Source organism: Dermacentor variabilis, chromosome 11, assembly GCF_050947875.1.
Source record: "Dermacentor variabilis isolate Ectoservices chromosome 11, ASM5094787v1, whole genome shotgun sequence".
Lineage (NCBI taxonomy): Eukaryota > Metazoa > Arthropoda > Arachnida > Ixodida > Ixodidae > Dermacentor > Dermacentor variabilis.
Window position 1 is genome coordinate 69,747,477 of NC_134578.1, and position 25,357 is coordinate 69,772,833.

General features: G+C 43.6%; 1 protein-coding gene and 1 long non-coding RNA gene across 2 annotated transcripts in view; both read right to left on the reverse strand.

Annotated features, from left to right (window-relative positions):
* On the reverse strand, positions 1-24,979 carry LOC142564353 (uncharacterized). The gene is made up of 5 exons (XM_075675330.1): positions 24,873-24,979; positions 21,019-21,162; positions 19,250-19,385; positions 14,331-14,534; positions 1-318 (listed from the first exon to the last, which is right to left on the reverse strand). Exons 1-5 carry the CDS (start codon positions 24,893-24,895, stop codon positions 229-231), a joined length of 597 nt encoding a protein of 198 aa, XP_075531445.1. The 5' UTR covers positions 24,896-24,979; the 3' UTR covers positions 1-228.
* Positions 1-25,357, reverse strand: part of LOC142563595 (uncharacterized) — a 118,473-nt gene that overhangs the window by 87,380 nt on the left and 5,736 nt on the right. The gene's annotated exons all lie outside the window — the stretch shown is intronic.

The window sequence follows — 25,357 nt, forward strand, 5'->3', positions numbered from 1 at the left end:
TTATTTTCGAGTTTATTGTGTCAGTTCGTCGGGAACATATATCTGGACACCAGTGCTCTGGACTTGAACTAACCCTCCGCTTTTTTGAAAACTGCAATTTTTATCTTCTTTTAAGCATAATATTAACGACCACATGCAAAGTATACTTTCAGGTCTTGACGAACATTCATTGTCTAAGCAATTAGGCATGTCTACTCTTTTCCGATAGGAGCAATAATGCAGCGCAGTTTACTCAATTTTCTGAAACGCCCGGATAGTGCCATGATCCCGCATTATCTGACTCCAATTATGAACGCCGCAAAGGCCTCTGTAGCATGTCTGCAAAGAAACGTAAAGACACAAAAATGGATTATTATGTGCAAGTTGACTGACTAAAATCTACTAGAAATATGAAGCAGGTATATATTATTAAAGGCAAAATCAGACATCCACCCTTTCGTAGCAATTGCTACAAACAAAACCCATACGGGCTCCTCGAAAGAAAAGCCTCAGGGTTGGAGAATAATTCGTCCTGGTCCGGGACTCGAACCCGGTACCACCATCTTTCTGGGGCAGCCGCTCTACAATCTGAGCTAACCAGGCGGCCAGCAGATGGGAGGGCGAAGTCGAATTTGTCGAGAACCCGAAGCAAAGGCAAGTGATTGACGCTTCTGCGGAAACCCGCAAGGTGGAGAGCAGTCATCATTAAAGGGAAAATCAGACATTCACCCTTTCGCAGCAATTGCGTGTTGTCGACAAATTCGACTTCGCCCTCCCATCTGCTAGCCGCCTGGTTTGCTTAGATGGTAGAGCGGCTGCCCCGGAAAGGCGGTGGTCCCGGGTTCGAGTCCCACACCAGGACGAATTTTGCTTCAACTCTGAGGCTTTTCGTTCAAAGAAGACGCATGGGTTTCCTTTGTAGCAATTGCTAAAAAAGGGTGGATGTCTGATTTTCCCTTTAATAATTACTTCTCTCCACCTTGCGGGTTTCCGCAGAACTACTACGTCAATCATGTAGGCATATAATACATGCCAGGACCGGGTTTCACGTTCTGTCCTGAATTGACATGTAAACCGCACGGAGAGTAAGCACGAGAAGCGGAAATATTTTAGGACTTAGGAGATTAAGTTTCTGACTTTTCAATAAAGATCCGCTGATCTATTTCATGTACCCTTATTTAATAACTTCCTGCGCCATACCACCGAATGAGCAGGGTACCCTCTTCAATGTCGAGTTTGCCCGTTCCTTAAGTTTTTCCCTCGCCTAATATGTTCTTGCGGCAGGCAGGTCAGCTCTCCTCGGAACGACGTCATGACAAACTCATTGCTATTTACGGTACAGGTATTCTTACCTGTTGAACATCTTCAAGCGGCAGCGCAACACGACAAAAACGGAAAGCAGGAAATATTCGGGAAAGTGCTGGACTCGTAAGTAACTTTTGTATAAAGTGGACGCATAAGTATTACCACCTACACCCACGTGCTCTCCCTCGATGGCGTAGTTATTAGTGCTTAGGCAAAGAGCAAAAGCCTGTAATCGAATGCTATAACATAAAGCGATGCTAATGTTTTAATATTCCCACTGTCACCGCACACACTGGTTCAAATGGGCACCAGTGTATCCTGGCTTGGCCTTCGGCTACCTTTAGGGCTGATGCGCTTCGAAAAGGAGCCTGCACCCACAATTCAAGCACGTACGCAGGATTTTTTTTCGGGGGGGGGGGGGCAACCCAAGGCAACCTTTTTATGCAAATGAGGGGGAGGGTACTTTTATTAGTACATATGTGAATAATGCCACCATTCCCCATAAAGTCGCGTAAACCCGCTAAAAAGCATTCAAATAACGTGTATCTCACAGGTACGCCTGTGAGATACACGTCTTTACTTGGCAAAGAAAGAACCACTTCAAATGGACTCGCGCATGAAAGATGCGCCTGAAGAACCTTGCTAAGAACAAGTTAACGAGCGAAATTGCAAATTAAATAAAGATTTCTAGTAGCGTTTTTTTTATTTAGCTCTGTAAGAATTATAGAAAAATGGATATTTGCGGAACAATCACAGTTCTTTTGGATCCCTTCTTTACTGCTCTACCAAGTGCCAAAATCGGCTCGTGTTGTTATTCGGGAAGTTGCGTAACGATGCGTGCTAACCAGTTACGTACAACCGCGTACAGCGCAGGATGCTGCGGTTCTAGACGTACTGCGCCCACTGCGGAAGGCTAGAATAACACCGCCGTAGCACAGCAGGGAAGTGGCTACATCAGGCGGCTCGAATGATAACTGTAGAAGCGTCGCACAAAAGACACAGGATTATTCTGCACTTCTGGCGGCGTTTTCTCTACTTTCTTTCTAAATAAAGAGATGTTTATCCATAAGTTTTCACAAACAATTTTCGCTTTTCCTCCCTGTTTGACTCTTGCCTCTGCTTTCTCTCTTAGTAGATCGCTTAATTTCTCATCACCTTGCGACTGTTGTTTCCAGTTCCTAATTTTGCACGAAAAGTGCTGTACGATTAGGGAAGAACCAGACGAGGTAACGGGTGACAGTCATATTGCTTATGGGTTGAACGGCTATGGCAGGGTCTGATGATGGACGCTGTTTCGCAATAGTTTATTTTCCGCCTTTTCTAACTCATATCGCGGATATATGGTTCCGCGTATCTGCCAGCGTCACGACGAGCCGTCTCTCGAGGAAATAATGAAGCAAAAGAAGTTAAACGCAACTGGCCTTTTCTCCGGCCACAACTCGTTCCACGAGCATACAGACCAGGTGACTATGAACCGAATCTCTTTCCTGACCCGTGGATCAGTCTAAACAAAGAACGTTGAACTAACCAAACAAGAGCGAGGCGCGTTTTTGTTGAATAGATGGTGATATAGCACTTCTGTTGGGCGTTATAAATAAAATAAAATGCTATAATTAAAACAATAAACTGCGCCCTGCCTGCTGCAATAGCTAGTGACAACTGAATTTCATATTGAGCTAATCGCGGGGCACGAATCGATGAGCAAACTGACCTCCACGCCCCATGAGATGCCTATAACTACCGCCGTCCAAAACGAGTGAAAAAATTGACAACCATTCCGCTCTGTGAAGATGGAATGGAAACGAAAGCTGACGACAGTCAAATCTCTCAAACGAAAAGCAAAGTGTTTCACCTCCGCTGCGGGTCGGCCTGAAGATAGTGCTATAACGGGCCGACACGCGGCGGCGGTGAAGCAGGCGTTGAGCGCTTGCCATACGTGGGTCCATCCCGGAGGCAGTGCAATGCCGGGCCGACCCGCGGTGGAGGTGAAGCAAGCCATAAGAACTCCCCATGCGTGGGCCCATCCCGAAGATTGCTATGGGCGCGTTATAGGTTCCCGAGTCAACAGTGGTATGTACCATTGATCGTGGACCCTTTCTGCACTATCACCAGGATCGGCCCACATGATAATTTTCTCTGTTAACTGACACCGAAAAAATCTACGGAAGTTAGCCATACACTGCGTTCGCTTTAAAAGGCAGCAAAATGTTGGCCGCCGAGTAGATTCATTTGTCGGCGCTTTAGGAATGTGTGTGAGGAGTGGTGGCATGGGGGTGGATAGGGGGAAGGTTATGGCGCCTAAATTCGGGGGGGGGCGGCCCCTCCGAAATCAGGCATTTCCCCTGTGACATGCCAAATGCGCCTATTGAGGTGGGGTCGCCTTCGGGTCAGAGACAAACACCCCTTTCCAAGCGTCGAGTTCCCATAATGGCCGAGGACGTGGCTGGGAGCGCGCTTTTACCTATTTTACAGGTAGCTATTTACAGGTAGCTACCTATTTACAGGTAGCTACCTATACTACAGGTAGCTAAAAGAAGATGCGCGGCATCTTCTTTTGTCTTTGTTGATGTTGTGCAGATACATTGATGCGAATCTCACGCCAACTACCTAAGAAGTTGTGAACCAGTTACTTGACGGCCAATAAGACATACAAGAAAGGGTAGACGATATCGCATCTCAACTGAAACAACTCGACACCATTGAAAAAAAAAAAACAACAGTGTCCGGAAGCAACGCTTGCAGTTCTGCAAATAGAAGCAACTTGTTGAATTAAAACGATCAGCCATAGGCCTGTTCTCGATCCATTAGAATATGCTACAGCAATACCGTATTATCCAAGTCTTCCGTGGTATATCTGACCATAAAACATTGTATGGAACATCAATAAATTATGCCTAAAATTCAAGTAATGCTTGTCAAATCTTCCTATATTTACCTATGCTAGAGGTGTTAATTTCTGTATGCACTAGGCAACTCGTTTTCATGATTTGTCTATAGCTGTAAATGAGGTGAGCATTCGGTAGAGTACCTGCGCAATTTTTTCGAGAGATAAGAAATAAGATAAGAGATAAGAAAGATAATCGCTACGCTGTCTGAAAACAGCAGTTGTTGATCATGTGACGCTCCTATAGTGTCGGCACACCGCGTTGCACTTCCCTTCGCATTCACAGCACCGCGTCCTTACCAGCTGCAAATGGCGGACGTGAAGACGGTATGCCTGTCACACCTATTAATTCCCTCTCTGAATAGAAATGGGTCGGAGCGGGATTCGAACACAGGTAAGTGATCCTATATCTTTTTTTGTCACTGAAAAGGTGCGCTACGCGCGCAAAATGCGCTGCGGCAGTCGGAGCCGGGTACACGACAGTCAGAGCCGGCGGCATAGCACGCTGACGCTGGTTCATGTTACAGGACGCTAATCCTGGACGATCTGTTCTTGGTTTGTTCATCCAAGCCAGCACTCTGGTGTCAAATTATCGCTGCCACTGTCTGCCTCACAGCGCTGCAAGCGGGATCTGGATGAAGCTTGCCTCACCAGGTGGCAAACCCGGACGTGCGGCGACATCCCTCGACACAGCGTGCGGAAGCCATAAAAGTCAGCCATCGACAGCGCATCTTGGGCAGGACATCGCGTTGGGAATGGCACGCTCACGCTGGTTCATGTTACAGGTCAGTTACCTGAATAATGCGGCGTGTGTTAGGAGCACTAAATACTGTTTATGTGCGGTGTCGTGTGGTGTAGAGCATCATGATATCTTTAAGCGGTTCTTGATGTTATACTTCAACACCACAGTGCTTAGTCTGCCCTTCTGCTCACACTTTCGGAAGACGTTGAACCAAACCCTGGTTCACTGTCCAAATTTGAAGCTGATGCATTTGGCCAGGCTGTAGAATCCATTCGAAAGCTTGAAAATGGTCAAGCTGCTTTAATCGCAAAACTCAATGAGACGAAGCAAAAGCTAGAGGCAGCAAGTCAAGCTGCTCAGTGCAAAAATCACAAAATTAGAATCCGTCATTTTTCAGCATCGCACAGCCGAAGCCGGGGCAAATGTTGATGCTATAAGGAATGTTTCCCAGTAATTGGCAGCAATATCTTCAAGGTGCAATGACGCTGAAAATAGAGTACGCCGCTCGAATCTCCAGTGTTTTTTTTTGAAATAGATGATGATGCTAAAGAAGATGGGGCTGCGTCCGAGCAGACAACTATCAAGTTTCGCTCAGAAAATTTGACGTTACCACGACAGGTCAAAAATTCGAGCGCGTGTACCGTTCGGGCAAACATTTGCAAGAAAAGCGCAGGCCAATTATAGCAAAGGTCACTTCTTTCAAAGACAAAAGAATGCATCTTGGCTTAAGCGTCTAAACTTAAGGGATCAACGTTTTCAATCCGCGAGGATTTTTCACCCGCCACAAGACAAGCGAGGCCGAAATTATTTAGTTTCGCTAAGAATAAAAAACAAAGCGTTCAAGTTGCATGTAGACCGAAATCGCGTAGACTCTGAGACGCACGCCTACGATGTCGTAACTGGTGCAGTTGTCATGGCCAATAGGTTGCCCCGACACAATAGGCATGTGCGCAGTCACCATAAACCGATTCAAACGCTTACTTCCTCATCCTGATCATTATCGTATGCTAACAGCCATAGTATTATGTCCTTATTTACTTGACGACTGCAATTCGTATGCTCTTGCTATTACCGAAACCTGGTTAAACCGTGGGATGACTGACAAAAACATGCTTCACGGTAACACAACTTACAACATATGCAGGCACAACCATGATAAGAAAAGAGGGAGCGGTGCCATGAGATGGATTAAAAGGAGTATCACATTTTTTGTTCAAGCCCATACTGATCTCGAAATCATTTGGGTGGCCTGCTAAGTATCAACGGCGAATGTACTGCTCGGTGACTGTTACCGTGCGCCGGATTCAGATTTTTCCTCCCTTACGGCATTGCATGACAGTATTAATGAGGTAATTGCTCTGCATCAGGCAGAAATATAGTATCTATTGGGAGATTTTAAGTGTGCATTATTTACTGGATTACTTATCCTCATAATTTCCTATGTGCACAAGCTTTACTACCTTAACATTAGATTTTAACTTATTTCAAGTAGTTAATCAACCGACTCGTAATTCCAATCTTTTAGATCTCATTTTAACAATAGCTCCAGAATCTGTCACACATAACTTAGTTAGATGGATTCAGTTTTCACCAGCTACTGCAAGTTGCCATCGATAGTTCGTGCGCGTACACCGCTTTCACAACAAAGCAAATTACTGACTACAATAATGTTAATTATAGTATCATTAACCCAGAACTAGACAACTTTTTTATTGGTGTATTGGTGCCACCCTTTTTTTGAAGATCTGTCTGTGAAGATCGAGTTATGTTTAGAGATAAGTTGTCTGCAATAATTCAAAAGCACATCCCTCTTGTTACTGTAACTATAAGGATAATTCGAATCCATGGTTTATTAAAACCCTTCACAGAATGAGAAACAAGAAAGAAAACGCCTATATGGAAACGCGAAGTGCGTACAAACATTTTCGGGGGGATAAATACAAAAACTATCTAAAAGGGTACTGCACAACTTTATTTGTCACCATGGATAAATATTTTTCAGAATATCTGTTTCGAATCCTTACAAGTTTTCCAAAAAAATTCTGGAACATAGTTAAACCTTGTAAAAAGTGCCGTAATATTGCATTACTGTATAAAAACAGGTCACCTGTTCCTGACAGTCAATGTCCGAAAGCATTCGACTCATTTTTCACATTCGCCTATACAAGAGAAGATAGTTCTAACATACCTTCTGTACCAGATTTTGATTCCCAGTACATGGCTCTCGTCACTATCTCCTTAAAGGGCGTAGTACATCTTATAGATAACCATAAAGGGCCCCTCACCAGGTCTGGCCATCTTGAGCTGACAAGCGCAGAGCATAAATTGCGCGATAACGATTGTGTCTGCAAAGTATTACATCGCAACCCGACGCGGAAAGATCCGAAATTTTAAACCGAACGCAGTTTTTTCTTCTCCTCGCCGCCGCTGCGCTCCAAGCCGGAGGATGACGTACTCGCGTCCCTGCCCCTACGTACTGGTGTCCGCAGTGTAACGTCCCTCGTGGTGACACGTGAGTTCGAAAATTATTTAAGACAACATCGGGTATTCCCCCTCCCGCACCTCGCCTTATGCAGAGCTCGGGCGGTTACCCTTCGACATTTACAAGCCCGTGGGTACCCTAAACTCGCGGTTCTTCATGCCATATACCCTGAAAGGTATCCCAGTGCGGAATGCTCTGCCTGAGGACTAAGGGCAACATTGGACCATGTGTTGTGGGAGTGTGAAACCATCGGCTCCTCCTTCAGCGAGGATAGGTGGGCTGCGCTCTTGGGCAGCCCCGAACTCAACGACCGAACCCTGGCCGTCCAGAGTGCCCCCGATCGGGCCGTCAAGCTCGGCTTCGCGGTCCCTACGTGGGACTAGCCGGGTGGCGCGGAGGTCTCCCCTGCGTCTTCTCTGGACTGAAATAAAGTTACTTCATTCACTCACATCCGTTATTTGGCGATCTGTTGCTTGAATTAACGAGTTGAAGTGTACAGAAATAATTAAACACACGAACGGAATGTCTGTGTGTTTTTGGTTAATTTCGCACCGAAGGAGAGAGACGTTCTTCCGCTTCGTCTTCTTGTTCCCACGGACGTGCGGTCGCGTGCGCCGGTACTGAAACTATGCCATTTTCTACCGCGTTCCAGCGCGTGATCATACTCTGCGATCCGCTTGTTCTGCCTCAGTATTCCTGTAGCAGTGAATTGTACCGCTTGTACCGCACGCGCAAAATCGTGCGCTGCGCGAACAAGACAACAGCTCGCGCGCGACGCCGTCAGTGAAAATGCGTACGCGCACAAAAAAAAAGAAAGAAACGCGAGAAAAAAAAATGGAGGCATGGCCTGTGACGTATGCGCCATGCGATCCTCCAGGTCCGCTGTGGGAGAACGCAGGGAAGTAATTTCACTTGTGGAAGCCAGACGGGGCGAGTGGAGAGAGCGTCTTGCTTGGCAGTGGAGCCCACCTGCTGAAATGATGGTTTCACGGCACTGAAATATTTCTACATCGGCTAATAATGAGCCGATTTGAAACATTTTTGCGGCAGAACGCTCCCTAGAGGACACGTAACAACTTCCAGTGTATAACCGAAATTTGCTATGGGGCCTTGTGTGGCGCCGTGTAAGATGTCTTCATCCTCTGGCATAGACTGTGTAAATTCTAAAGTACTAAAAACATCATACTAGTACCAAGAAAAATTCTGCTACACCTATTTCACCAATCCCTTACAACTGGTATGCTTCCTACAGACTGGAAAATAGCAAAAGTAGTGCTTGCGTTAAGAAAGGTAATAAAACTTCTTGTGAAAGTTACCGTCCTTTATCACTAACGTGCATTTGCTGAAAAATGTTAGAACACATTATCGCATGGTACATATATTCTAATCTTGAATGTAATAACTTTTTTACCCGAAACACCATGGTTTCCTAAAATAATTTCCTTGCGAATCTCAACTATTCGAATTCCCGTCAGGCTTACACTTTGATATGAACAGTAATAAACAAACTGACTGTATATTTTTGGACTTCTCGAAAGCATTCGATGGTGTAGCGCGTAGTCACCTGATATGAAAGCTCTCTGCAAATGAACTTTACCCACTAACTCTATCATGGATTCGTAATTTTCTTTGTAAACATGAACAGCACACTGTTGCTAGTAACTCTTCCTCTGCCCTGTCGGAAGCCACCTCCGCTGTACCTCAACGCCGTGTTCTCGGACCTCTACTTGTTTTAATTTACATTAAGGACTTCCCAAATAGTATATGCTCTTTTGTAGGATTATTTGCTGACGACTACATTGTATACCGCCCGATTAACTGTTCTACCCACCACGCGACCACTCGGCACTCCAAAGTAATCTTGAACATATCACTGATCGGTGTGCTACGTCGCTCATGTCCCTAAACCTGTCGAAGTGCAAAGTAGTTAACTTTTCTCGAAAAACTCTTACCTCTCACTTTTCCGATCATTTGGATATTAACACAGTTGACCACACCACAGATTATAAGTACTTAGGAGTGCTCCTTACGTACAATTTTTCATGGACTAATCACATCACCTCCATTTCAGCTAACGCTTCCAGATGATTAGGATTTCTGCGTCGCAACTGAAGAACTGCGCCTTCTCCACTAAGAAAACGCACTTACATAGCTATTGTGCGGCCACAAATTGGGTATGCCTCTTGTATAGGGTCTCCTCATCAAAAATACCTCACTGAATTTCTGAACAGCATCCATAATATAGCGAGCCGTTCTATTTAAAAAAAATAACAGTAACCAATCAAGTGTGACCCAAATAAAAGTGGATCTTTCGTTGCAACCACAAACTATTCGCCGTGATATTTCCCTTCTATTATTACTTCCTAGGTTCATACACACAGTAGGCCTATCCTTATCAAACCTGAAAAAGCATACTCCACGTCACAAGGACTGAACAATCAGTTCAGCTACACCCGTATTTTTGGCAAACACGCTTTTAATTTTTTTAGGTTTGACCTGCGCGGTCCATTTATGGAACGCTTTACAGATAACATCGCTTGCCAATGAAAACAGAGTGCATTTCGCAATCTCCTAATCGATCAATATGCCGTTTCAAGCGTTTAACATATCTTGCCTCATTTAATTTCTTTCTTTTACTTTTTTAAAAGGTAATAAAAGAACTTCTGATGTAATAGTTCTGCGGAAACCCGCAAGGTGGAGAGAAGTAATTAATAAAGGGAAAATCAGACATCCATTTGTTCGTAGCAAATGCTACAAAGGAAACCGTATTGGTGAAGACTCATATATTTTATTTTTAATAAATGAGCCTTCACCAGTACGGTTCGCTCTACAAGCGCCAATACTAATTGTATTGCCGTTGACTGTTATCGTGAAATGGGTTCTGCAGAAATATTTTCATTTCCTTTTTTATTTCTTGTAAATGTAACACCCGCTTTGTGGCCATTGCTGCAAAGTGGGTATCTGTCATAGTATGAAAATCATCATCATCACCTTGTGGTGATCATATCAAATCGGGGTATTTGGCGTTGGCGCGATGGACGAATAAGTGCGATCTTGGCCAACTAGTTGTGGAAGATATTCAACATTTACAAAGGATAGCTTTGTGAAAGACTTCCTCTTTCATAAAGAATATTTGCTGCAATTACAATATTAATGTCTAATTTGTTTCCCTGCTGAGTCATTCCATGAGAAACAAGACCACCAGTGTGAGCAGCCATATTGGCAGTAAAGATGATGGCGGTGTCTTACGTGGGAGTTATTTAGCATAATAGCAGCAGCAGCCGCCGGCGCGGCGCGTGTAGTCCATGAGGTTCGAAAAGATTGATTTGCTTTAATCCGTGTCTCAATAATTTAAAGTGCCAATTTCTCATCGTGAGCAGGAGTAGCCATAACTGCTGCTCAAATTTTAACATTTAGAGATCAAGTGTGCAGAACGTTTCTCGAACACGTATTTTACTATTCAATCTAGTTCATTCTTAGTATCAGGTACCTGCACTTTCTGGTGAAATTGTGCCGTGAAGAGAGACGATTGCGCACCTTCTGTGTGATTATGATCGTTTCAATGGATAAAGTCCTCAGCACCACGCTCGACAAGGTTGACTACCGTCCGTTTCCGAAGCCAGAATTACTGGACCCTGGTCCCAGCCGAAATCGCCCCGAACTACTCTAAAATTGGTATTGCGCTTTTTAAAGGAAAGGGGATCGATCGATAAACTAGAGAATGAGAACGCATGCATTCTTCTTTACCTTCGCTTTCTCATCGTCTACGCCCTTACCCCTTTAATCACAATCTTTAACATTTAATCTGCTTTACCCCACTGCCCTTACCCTTTTGTTTTCTGTCGATCTCTGACTGAAAACATTGAACACTTGATTTACTCTCTAATCTTACATGATAAATGATATTCCAATGCCCATCATACCAAAGACATCCATTACTAAAATAAACAATACTTGGTCTGCAGGAAATATGAACTTCATCTTACCCTACATTCGCACCAACTATTGTAGGTAGTCATTACACTTATCTCTCTGGAACACATTACCATTTCCATTAAACGTTTTCAAAGCTCGCAGATTTAATACAGAACTTGAGCACTTTCTGTTAGCTTCCTTCTACTTGCATACTTGAGTCTAGAATGTGTTGTATTTCTAAATTTAACATTGTTCCTAGATTTGCCTCCCACAGTTTCTTACATTTGTAAGCTCCGTTTGTAGTTTGACCATTTGTTAACTTGTCGAAGGTTTTGTTATTGTTTAATCTATTCATCTGCTGCTTTTCGGTTCATTTATGCCTTGTCTCCTAAAAACTTTTATTATCGTAGATTTTACGTATTGACATTGTTGTTTGTAATACTAATTCAAGTTCTCATGGACAGGAGGTCCCATTTCAGTTTCTAACTACAGGACCTCCTTCCGTATATACTTTTTATGTAACCATCTCCATTTTTGTCATGAATAAACTGATTCTTATTCTTGTACTATCACTGTTTGCACTGTCACAGTGCAAGAAACACTGTGAATATGTTTTCTAAGTTATTTTATTGTTTAAATTGGGTAGCACTGTTCTAGATCACTCCTAAAAATAGGCAGTGAACTGACACTGTCCTCATGGCATATGCGAAACAATTTAGTAGAAACTCACCGGCAGTTTTAATGGAATTACCATTCTTTGCCTGCTTCGGCCGTTTCGGGCGCCTATCTAATAATCTATCTAGCCTCTTACGCCGACGAAGTGACCCAAGTTGCCTACCTGTTCGAGCACTAGCTATGTACTCTAATCGCTATGTACTATAATCGTGATGGCATCGTCGTCGTTACAAATTCGTCGCTTCATATTTGTCATCCGACTCAAGTCATACTGACGTTGTCATTCTGCCGTAATTTGTTTGTTGTTACAGTACCATCGTGGTGCCGTTGCGGTCGTTCTGTCGTTGTCCTCCAGCGTGCCAGAAATCTCGTCATTATGTCGTGGTCTTCATACAGGCTGTGTGATAAATTCTTCGTTATTCCATTGCCCTCATACCATTGGCACGTCATCGTCGGCATTGTGTTGTCATCCTACAGTCGTCGTTACGCATTCATTGTCATGCATTCGTTGCCACGCACTCGATGTAATGCCATGGCATTATTTCCAAGCTGTCACCTAAAATTGGCCTTCCGACTCTCATCATGCCGTCGCCGTCACCCGATTGTCATCGCACAGTCGTCATCATATGACTGTCGTCATGCCGTCATTTTCAAGCTATCGTTTTACCATCATCGTCATTTCGGCAACATTCAATTGTCGTCACCTCCTTTTTGGGATACTGCGATACTGGACATTTTTGTTTTTATAATGATTTTTTCGCAGTTTTAGAACAAGAATTTGATACTGATTATTTTTTTACATTTTGCCAAAGATTTCAACTCCATACATTATTGCCTACTTATCTATAAACTTCATCAGCATAATATTCATACAAATATGTTGCCTTGGAGTAAGCAGTTTCTTTCGAATAAAAATAAATACGTCGTAACTAATAACTATTCATCTGCATTGTCACCAGTTGCATCCGGACTTCCGCAACGACCTAGCTTGGGGCCTTTGCTCTTTATTTATATTAGTGGGCTCCCTAAGTGCGTAACCTCATCATGAAATAATCTGGCCGCAGATGATTATGTCATGCATAGGAAGATCCCTAACCCTGATATATAAGCTGCAAGAGCATTTCGACAATGCGTCACTCTGGTGGAAGCCAGAGTGACACATGCTTTTGGTGCCTTATGCCTTATGAAACGTAACGCTAGCCAGTGTAAATTGAAGCCCACGTCGCGTGTGGTCTGCAATGTCAAACACTGTATGGACGTGCTGAATAATACCTTGCTGGCATCTGTTAACATTCACAAACACCTTAGCGTTCCCTTAAATAATGATCTGGCATAGAATATGCCTGCGAGTTATAATGCTGGTAATGCTGGCCGCATGTTACGATATCTTCGATGTAATATTTTCACGGTTCCTACATCTGTAAAACTGAACGCGCTCAAAACTAGAATACGCATCTGCCATTTGCCAAAACAATTAAGCATCACTTACCCTTACCATTGAAGCGAATCGAAATCGAGCAGTTCGCTTATTTTATATGCCTATTCCCACCATTCCAGTGTAACATATATGATAAAGCCTTGAATCTCCCATATCTTTCATTACGCCGCAAATGTGCTGGCCTTTGCCAATTACACAAGGCTTATCACTCCAACCACGCCCTGAATACACAACTGATCACCTGACATTCCTGCGTTTCATCCATATCTGACCACAGATCTAAATTTATCATCCCATCCTGCCGACCAATCCGGTACCATTTTTTACCCCGCATATTTTGCCACTGGAATGACCTTCCTCCTTCGATTATTCACGTTACAGACACATCTACATCCAAAATAGCAGTCGACCACGCTATCGCTTAAAATCCTTTTCTTTATAAAATTACTAGAATATAATTTTGCTTTGTTACCAGTCTGTTCTGTTGTAGATTCGGGGCTTGAAATTTCGTATAATAAATAAATAAATAAATAAATAAATAAATTTGGGAACAATGTTCGAAGGTAAATACTTCTCACCTAATAGATTTATCTTGACTTACATCAGAAGGGCGACCGATGCATGAATGTTTAGTGGCGCGAGTATTAGAAGATTTCTGCGAAGTTTGTTTCAATGCAGAAATTATTCCTATCTATGGGGTATAGAAATAAGCTAAATGAGCCGTTTCCTTACTACCGACTTAAAAAATAAAATTTTTACGATATAATTGCAAGCGTATGTATGTATGACAATAAAATACCATATTTCGCCAATAGGACTAGTAAAAAATAGCGACGGTTATGACAATATCCATCGTGATAAAAATGTTCAGGTTGGCAATAGAACAAATGCTATATACAGTGCAACATACCATGTCTTTGCCACATGTCATTCCATCCAGCATTGTGTGAAAATCACAAATATCATTTTCTTCGCCAGGATATTCGCCTTGTTCGTCAGTCACAGTCTCTGAAGTTTCTGTAGGTTCTGTTTCGTAACTATCAGAAGTGTCTGGATAATCCATGCCATTTGTGACATTCCAGCAGCACTTCATATAACATTCCGTCTGGTTCTCCTGTACAATGAATAGAAAAAAACGACAAACCTCACCTCACGATAACTGTCGGTGACAATGCGACTACCATTCGAGAAATGTAGTGACCCACCGCATTTCCCAAGTGACGTTATTCTGGGATTCTTATTGCTAGGATGTATGCTTCCTACTCCGGTATCGCTCAGCTTTGGAATAATAATAATAATAATAATAATAATAATAATAATAATAATAATAATAATAATAACGATTATTATTATTATTATTATTATTATTATTATTATTATTATTATTATTATTATTATTATTATTATTATTATTATTATTATTATTATTATTATTATTATTATTATTACTTTATTTGTGTCACATGTAGGATACACGACATTGGAGGCCAGTAGTAAAAGCTGACATAAATGACAGCTTGGCAAAGCCGCAGATCTCCAAACACTTGACAGCAGTGTAGCGGCATTGCTTACATCACAAAAAAGAAACAGACGCAATACACAGTACAGTACACAGCACGCCCTGATAGATGATTTCCATTTTCTGGAAACGGATAGAAACAAAATTTTATCGTGAGATAAGGCAGAAAGCAATGACAGAACAAATACCTTGAGCCAATTAACAGTTCACAAGTTCACAGTTCACAAGTTCAAAAGTATGCCACTCACTTGTCAATGTAGCCCATGAGTATTGCCCGATGACAACAACTGCATGACCCGGACGCAGTGACGACGATGGAATGACGAAAAAAGAATGATATCGATGAAACGACATGGGTGAGAGCATGGCGTAAATGAGATGACAATTCCTAAATGATGAAAGTAGTATATAACGACTACAGCGGCACAACGACGACATGACGACAATGGTATCGCGACGAGCGAGTGATAAGGTTGGCGTGACGACGACGCTATGACGACAACAGGATGCGGAAGCTGCAGTGACGACGATGGGAGAACTCCGTATATATGGCAACGGATGCGTGATAGCAATGGTCTGACGACGATTACTCGATGACGGCGATGGCATGAAACGACGGCAAAATTGCGATTGAATGACAACTCTGTAGTTGCGACATAGTGTTGAAGAAGGAAGAACGTCTATCTATTGACGAAGGCAGCACGATGACGGTGGTAAAACGACATGTGACGACGATACTAAGATGACAATGGTATGATGCCGACTCTGTGAAGATAGTGGTAGGACGACGAGGATGTCATCACGAGTTGGGCTGCAGACGTCGCCATGATGACGATGGCACGACAACGCTATGGTGACAAATGAGTGATCACGATGGCCTGACGACGACAGCTTTGCGAAAGTCGGATGACGCAGCTGGGGTGATCACAATTTCAAGGACAGGTCAGTCGGCCTCGTCATGCTCGGTATGTTAGCTTTAAAGGCTTAGTGCAGTGACGCCACGTGCGTTTGTTGTCAGTGGCGTTTGGTTATAAAGGGAGAGACTTCAGAGGTAATGAGTGCTGTCGCCTGACGTCTGTGAGCGTCGTTGCGAAGACGAGGCGACAAGAGCGGGAAAGTGGGTAGGCGGGGAGAAAAGAAAAGAGAGAAAAGGAAAAAATTGGGGGCTCGGACACCAAGAGCAAAAAAAGGAGAAAGAACAAGAAAAAAAATTGGAGGACGCTTAAGCTTCTCCTTCAAGAGTGGAACGCGACAGCGTTCCCGTCGACCCGCCAAGGGGTGTAAGACAATGGGCTACGGCGCAGCGACTACGCGCCCCGCATCGGACGCGGTGAGCGTCGAGCAACGCAGCGTTCGGCGCGACAACGGAATGTGCGCCTGAGCAAGCGACGCACGCCTGAGCCTTAGAAACAGCTAGTTTCTAAGGCAACACCGCGTTCACTAGAGGCGCTTTTGTACCGCTTTGAAGCATCGAACTCGTGGCTCAGTGGAAAAAAAAACGTGTCCGTCTCACACTCCGGAGACCCTGGTTCGATTCCCACCCAGCCCATCTTGGAAGTTGCTTTTTATTTATGAAGTGCCTGCTGTGATTTATCGATCACGGCCAACGCCGCGGACGCCGACGCCGACACCGACGCCGACGACACCGGCTTTTCTGCGACACGAGCTCCTTAACGCTATCGCGTTAAAAGAATAAGGAGGCTTGGGAGGGAGTTGGGAGGGAGTTGGGGAAGCGAGACGTTAGGGAGCATTCAGGGATGTCGTTGGCGGCATGTTTTTGCGGATTTAGAAGAGCCGGCCAGGCGGTCAGTGCGCGGATAACACAAAAGAACCAAAAAAAAGCATGAGTTGAAATAGTCACTTTAGTAGCATAGCAGCAATGCGTCGAGTAATCTTGAAGTAGTTAAGATGGCGGCAAGTAGTCTGGGGTGCAATGTATGGGATACCTGGAAGGCAACGGCATGTGCTTTCAAGGGGCTTTAGCCCCACTAACTCAACGCCGGTGTCATTAAGGCGGTATACAGAAATGGCGATACCTTGTGTGGCTGAGGCACCGAAAAAGGTATACTGACGTCTGGGACTTTGGAATGTGCTGGTGAGGGTGTTTCAAAAACATATATTAAAGAAGAGGCAAATAAAGGAAAAGGGAGGGGGGGAACCGAAACGGGAATAAGAAATAGTAGTGTGACATGCAGAGAAGTGGGTGGGGCAGGTGTGCATGGCAAAAGGGGGTCCTACATTTGATATAAACGTAAAAGCATGAAAGAGTATATTAAATTGAGTAGTAGGCAGGAAAGATTTTTTGAAATGGAGGAATAGGTGAGGTTAAGAATTAGGGTTAGCTGGTGGCATAATGAGTTTTGTGTTATTTCATTTCTCTAGGTCCTCCTATAGAAATTTTGGCCAGCCTTTCTGAGGTACCTTATCCTTGTTTACAGAGTTTATATCACAGTTTGCTATTCCAACTATCAGCCCCTTTCTTGATTTTGGACATGAATGCATGAAGGGCACTGTATTACGACGATACAATGATCACATTGGCATGCTAAATGTATGATGGCAGTGTAATGAAGGTGAGTGTATCACGATGTCTGCATGACGAGTATGGCATGACAAGAACGGGATTATTACAGACTGGAGTGATAACAATGCGAAAACCACAACAACCTGGTGGCGGTGTGACAACGAACGATGGCGACACTATATCGACAGTGGCACTAGGAGAGACCGAAGGAAAAAATGAAATAAATCCTTGGAACAACAACACCACCATCACCATCATGGTCGTATAGCTACTGGCCCGAGCTATTCGACAAATCGAGCCAGTTGGTCAACGTAGCCGGTGAGATGATGACGGCACGATGAGGTCTTGCCACGCAACTGGATCTACCACGATTAAATCAGGAGTGCAAGCATATACCTCGTGTCTCAGGCTATTGGACGATTCGGGCCGCTGGTAGAGGGCATGACGACGAAGGCATGACGAGAGTCAAATTACGAGGCTGTAATGACGCCAATCGAACCACCACGACTACAGCACGACCATGAGCACATACCTAGTGTCCGAAACAGCTAGACAACTTGCACCACTGGGTAGGTACATATGACATGACGACGATGGTAAGACAAGAGTCATATCACAAAGCTTGAATGGCGAAGACGTAACGACCACGTCAGCATCATTACCGCGAGAACATACTTTGTGGCCGAAGCAGATAAACAACTTGTGTCACCCGGTCGCCAAGGAGGATGGATGGATAGATGGAGACGGACGGACGGACGGATGGACGAACGGACGGACGAACGAACGAACGAACGAACGAACGAACACACAGACAGACAGACAGACAGACAGACAGACAGACAGACAGACAGACAGACAGGCAGACAGACATGCAGACAGACATACAGACAGACAGACAGACAGACAGACAGACAGACATACAGACAGACAGACAGACAGACAGACAGACAGACAGACAGACAGACAGACAGACAGACAGACAGACAGGTTTAGAACGGCTGAAGTAGGCAAAGAATCCTAATCGCACGTGTTAGATAGCATTCCTATGCAACATGTTACAAATTTCTTTCATTATATAAAACCGCTAATACTTCTAAGGAACTAGTATTCTAGAATCCTCGAAAGAATGTGAGATGAAAATTAGAAACAAAGTTGGAATACGTGCGCCCATTCTTCTTGCTACCATGTAACGTGGCTTCGGGCTGTAATGTGGCTTCCGTCTTCGTGGTTGCGTTTTGATTTAAAACTTTATTTGTGCTAACATTTCAAAAGTACTTTGTTTCTCTTTTATTACAATTGGGTTGACACCTCCCGAAATGTTTTTTGTTGTTTACGTAGGCTGGTGCGCACTGCTTCCGCGGAGTCACTCAAAAGTAACAGGTGCTAAGGCGTGGCCGCATATTCATTAAACATCCACTTCTTATAAACTACTGGAAATAATATAGTTAGTATTGCTCTTTTCCTGACACTTTCCCTCTAGCTCAATAAAAGCCACATAAACATAACTCCTACTTATGTTCTAAAATTTCTAGTAATAACTCATTATAATTCATTCATTTTTACATGTGTTGCTAAAGCACATCAAACCGTTTTGTTTCTCTTTTAAGCAACTCTTAGTAAAGAATAAATTCTGAAAGTGAACACTCTAAGCCGCAGAATGACAATGCCGTATCACAGAACACATGGAAATAATGCTTCTTGTAGAATAGGTTAACAGTTATAAACACATCTTTCTCACAACAAGCGCGATTAGTAGCACTGATTGATTTTAAAAGATGTCGCTTACTCTGTAGGCATGTACGCTGTCTATCTCAGGGTGCATTATCGCACAAAATCTTTCATAAGTGACGTTTTGTCCGGGATATACTTCGTTAGTGTAGTTGGCTGTTGCTGAGACGTCTTTACATGCCGACTGTATTCGTCTGCAAAGAAAGGAGCGAAAGAACTCCATTTATTGTCCGTAACGTCTTTGAAACTTACCCACAATCACCAAGGAAGGAGCTGTGGCTGCAAGAAGTAACTGTGCGCTGTAGCGTCAATGTAGTTCCGAAACCTAGCAAGGCGTCCTCGTGACCACCTTAGAAGATTTAAATTAACATAGTAGAATCATTTCCGATGTCCACAGCCAGCAACACATAGATAGTCGTGGCGACCGACAACCTAAGTCGCTTTGTGGAAACCAATGTGTTCAAGGGTGGGGTAGTGCGCATCACGAAGTATTTTATGGAGAACGTCTCGCAGCGACACTGTGCATTGAGGTTGTCATCCCCTGCAGGTGAGCGTCCTTCACCTGGAGCAGTCTAGGACTATGCTGTATTATATCCACGCAAGTCATCGACCAGAGCAGCCGCCTACGATGTGCAAGCAAATGCTCTCGGGGAGCACCGACAGGCATCTCCGTTGACATCTCTTCAGTGAGTCGACATCAAACAGAGCACTTGGCACGCTTTCGTAGCGTACGTAACCTTCATCGAGAACAAGGCAGGGAAATAAACAGCGGTGATGATGGTGCTCAATAGATTCACGGAAGTAGTCTATCGACGATGACTGACTACATGCGCCAGATGGTACAAGTGGGGCGCTTTGACGCTTCCACCGGTCTACAGCACACCTAGAAGGCCTGCCTACTCGACTGGGTTGACGCGAAACCCACTAGAAAAGGGGCTCTTCGTTGAAGAATAACCGAAAAATGATGTTCGCTTTCCAGCTTCTAACACTACAGGGCTGTCTGATGATTGGTCCAAAATGGAATATGAAATCATTCCCTATGAAACGACTTCATCCCTGTGAAAACTCACATGGCCCGGAGTAACTGTGGGTGCCTAAAGAATTAAGGGCAGAGATACAAAATGGAGAACATAGCACACGAAGATGCCGAAACAACACAAGTGACATAAGTTTTTTTTAGAAAACATTATTAATAATGGTATTGCCGCTAACCCATTCTGTTTGTACAAAGCAAATTTGTACGCTGTTGGACCTGCTTAGATAAAAATCAGGTAACCTTTTAGATGAGAAAACACGAGAGAAGTACTGGACCTGTTTTCGTTATTCTCGAAAAATGGTTTTTCACTGCGCTGTTCTGCAAATCGGGGAGCCGCCCGAACAGATAAGAAAGTCTGGGAAGTAGCGCATTTTGATTCGAACGCCCTAGTTTCTTCCTCTGTAAAATAACACGAAAATTTTTCCGCCACACCACATTCAGTCCTGACAATGAAAAGTGTGCGCCAGCATACTAGCATCGAGACTAGCGCCAACACACACCAAACTATTTTCCTGAGCAAAGTGGTTACATCTCGGACAACGGCAAGTAGACCATATTTGCAAGGTATGGGGAAATTCAGATAATAATTATAGTCTAAAAATTTACTCTAAAATATCACGACTGCTTCTAAACACCGTACATTTTATAAGCTTTTGTATTATTCAGCACAATAACAATGACTGCGTAATCTTTCTCGTTTACTCGTTTGTTTTATGACTACGCGAACACGCATACCGAATTATAAATACAGTGGGAGGTGAAATTTGACTGCCAAAAATATATTTTCTTACCTTAGGAAACAACGTATCTGCTTCTGACTGCAGTGTGACAACCTAGATTTGTTCTGAATGCTTGGATACAGGTGTGTCATTAAATTTCCGTAAACAGCAGGGCAATCCGTTGCACCTGGACAGCCGTCATGGTCAGAGCCCAACCTGAAATATTCAACAAACACTCCGGTAAGAAATTTATTACATCAACATCAAAAGTACAGTTCAAAGAACTAAAACCTTGCAGAGAGCAGCAGCTGTTCTTGTTTTTTTTTCTGAAATTGCTGTGCGAGTTCATTTCGCGGTCTGAATCGTTAACTTTTGCTGCGCCACTTTGTTGTGACGCTTATGTTGTGAGGCGATGACGTGCTCCGGGCATCTGGAAAATCAAATATCTTGAGTGTCGTTCTTCTTTTCACGACAACAAGCACGTTGTACAAGTTTGGCGCTTCACCCATCGCTGTTTGTGGCCTGGCCATAACGTTACCTGGCCCTAAAGTTACCTGGCCATAACGAGGGTATCTAAGAGTTTCAACGGCGTGTGAATAAAGGGGACCATGCGCAGGCACCGTCCCTTAATTTAACAATCACTGACCTCATTTGATTTGGTGGCCACCATATCACATGAGGTCATATATATATACATGAAGTTTTAGATGCGGAAGCACAAGTTCGCATAACAGGCGGCTACAGTCAATTTATACTACCACTTTATTTACACTTGACATCTCGTGAAGGCGCGGACGCTCAAGATGGCCCCAAATATCCACGATTGCTGCTCTGTAAAGGCCTTGCCGTCGCCATAGAGGAACTTCTCGAGAAATGAAGAAGGAAGATGTCCGAAGTATCCAGGATACCGGAACCAGTATCCCCGATGTGAATGCTGCCTGTTAACTGAAGGCAGTATGACAGCCAGTTCGACGACAGCTAGAAGCTACGTCACTACAACCGCAGCAGTTATTCTCCACCAACCTCTATCGCCACCTGCATTTCGAGGCTCCCTATCGGAAGAAGACTGACTTGATGCTATGAGTGAGTTGAAGAGTACAATAAATAGCACGACGAAGCAGAGTTGCAAAAAAAATTTTGCCCTGGAAGACTCTTCCAAACATTACAAGAACACGTGCAAGACATTTTAAGAAAAATATGTGTCTATACGACCCGGTTCACGTTTACCACCCGTCTGCAAAATAAAAGAGAAGAGCCCCTCCACCCTCCCTCTCCTGCTGAAAGCATGCCGAAAATTTCTAACAAATACATCGCAGTGTCTCGAGATGAAATACAGACAGTTTCGTAATGCCGGCGCCAAAGTAAACAAAATTTGAGAACATTATGTGTTGCATGAATCCAAGCTACTTCGACAACAGAAGTATTAGGCGCACAGCCGTCAAGAAATCAGGCCCCATAACATCCGTGGTGAGCAACTCATGATGATCCCTTCGAGCGGACCACTACTCTTAAACATCGCCGACGTCATCTATAAAGAAACGCAGCAGACCTTTGGAGCCCCAGTGACACTACTAACAGCATCACTTCCTGAACGGTCACCACAAGCATCACGAGTTACCATCTGCGCTGTAGCGCTTGCTGTCATAGGCCTGTTGTGGAATACCGCTCATCCGAAATGAAAAGCATTATCTATACTCCGAAGCGGCAACCGCGAACTAGAGCACGGCGCAATTACTGCGGATATACCTTACGACAGAAGACTGACGTATGCTGGGCGCCACATCGGCACTGCCTATCCTTGCACTGCGGATAAGTGATCTACGTTCACCGTGAGTGCACCTACCGACATATGTGTCGGCACAACTACGCTACCGACGCCTCACAATACACGCCCTGGTCGGCGATCTAAAAAAATCGAGGCGTACCTGCGTTTGGAAACAATTAGCATATCAGCTACAAGCGGCTTCTATATAACAATCAATTCTCTCGTTCCATTCCTTGGCGTAGCATTGCAAACTTAGGTCCACCTTTGCTTCATAGTATTTTGCTACCCCTAGGGATGAGTCTTAATGTCCCCTTTTCCTTGGTTCAAAGTACCAGTGGTAAATGGGACCGGCAGGCGAAGCTACAAGCGAGCGTCGTCATGGGCGTTGCCCACATTCTCTTTAGTCGCTTTTGCAAGAGTAAAATAAAGAACGCTTTCTGTACTTTGGCTGTGCTTCCTGGTAGTCAAGAGTAAGGTGCCTGACCAGGATAACATTGACAGTTGAAGAGCCCTGACTATGAGGACAGCTCCCTGAAGAGGGTGATTGACCGACGTGATCAACGCATGGACGCTGCCACAGAAACAAAGAACAACCTATGTGAGCGCAAGGCCTTCGATTTCTAACTCGACTATGTGGAGCGCTGGGGCAGAAATGTGCTACGGTTCGAGGGCTGGTCACCAGGATCATTAACGACATGACAGCTCCTATGCAGATGGAACCAACCCTAACTGCTAAGTAGACCGCCCATCCTAAGATAGTTAAGATAAAGAAAATTATGCTTACGGACCTTGATAACAATGTGGAAGAGCAGGTCACGGATGACAATCTTGAAAAGATTCTTCAAGTGTCGAACAATGTCAAAAATGTATCACCTTTGCGAATTCGCGCGCTGAATGCATTTTATCGCCGATCCAATCAACAACGCACGTCTCCCACAATGACTCATCAAGTATGAGCACAAGTTAAGCTGCCTAAGGATGTTACGCTGAAGCTTCACAGTGACCCCAATAAATGGTCATCGTTTAATGATGAATTTGAGTGTACCTATTCGGCAGTAACCGTATTTCAGAGACGTCAACGAATGAAATATTCGGAGCTACCTCATCGATAAAGTGGATGAAGTCATCAGAGGACTGTCGACAACTAACGGGAGTTATAAAATAGCTATGGAGTTTCGCAAAGAGAGAAGCAAGCATTCAGAGGTCACTGATTGGTAAAGTAATGTGCAGCGTCTTTTAAGCATACATGCAGTTCGGTCTTGCGAAGATGTACTAGGGTTCAAAGATTGCATGAGGAAGTAGAGACTCATGTGAAATCTACAAATAGCCTTGTCATCAAAGAAAAAGAATGTGGAGTGCTTCCGAGAACTGCTACAATGCAGAATGTTCCGCATGAAATGGCACCCTGTTACATTCTGCACGCCTTGTCTTCGATAATGGAAGTGCTACTAGTCACAGGCTAGGTGATATATGTATATATATATATATATATATATATATATATATATATATATATATATATATATATATATATATATATATGTCAGTGCATCAGAACTTTTTAGTTTTGAAGTACGAAGCCTAGAATAGGCTTAGTGATGACTTTTGAGAAGAAAGAACAAGCCTTAACTGAAGAACGACAATCTCATGAACATTTCGAAGTTTCTGCTTCTGTATCAACCATTACACACACATTATGGGGTAACAAAGCTCACTCGGCGGATGTTTGGCCAGCTAAAACAACGTTACAACGGAAATTAAGATACTGCTTCTGCTGCATCAGACTATATCGCAGAGTGAAATAATGCAGAAGCTGCACAATATTAAGCTGTGTGAAGTGCAAAAGATAACATATTACATGGATGTGCAACCCAAATTAAAAGAAGAATGTAGAAAGGCTGGCCATTGTTTCCATATCACCAGCAAACTCGCTAAATACTCACTATACTCTGGTGATATTCTCGCTGTATTCGTGCATTAGAAACACTTGCTGATATATTTGCCTAAAAAGTTGGGCACAGTAGCATGGAACACACTGCCATGAATGTGCGAAGTGGTACAACAGACACTTATATTCCACAAAAGTCAATATCTATGCGCTAATAAGGTTTTGGCGAATGAAAGATTTTAATGCAAGTTATTCATTTTGGAATGTGCTTACAAATGTCCAATTTCGTGTGCCATCGTTGTAAGTCCTTTATATGTGTGCGGCTCATCTTCTCCAATGGCGACTTTGTCCACCACTGTGCAAACACCGGCTAAGGTTGTCATACCTGAAATTGTACTTGCATTAAATATTTTGGTGAATTTTCGGACATATTGCAGCAGTGGCGCCATAAATAAGCCATATTCCGGGAAATTAGATACTGCTATAGCCACGTTACGATATTCAAACTTAATGTGTTATTCATTTTACCTTTAATAAGGAAAGGCGGGTTTAGACATTTCATAGTCGCAAATGAATCACCGAGTAAATGCTGCATAAACAAGACAGCCAGCATTGAAGAAGTGCGCATGACACCAGTCCAAATTCGGCCATTCAAAGCAAACACATTCTTGCAATAGACCCCCACACCATATGCAGAAAATATGTTTCCAAACATATGTTACAAACGTTTCCACGTCTATATAGTACAGGCTTAGTTA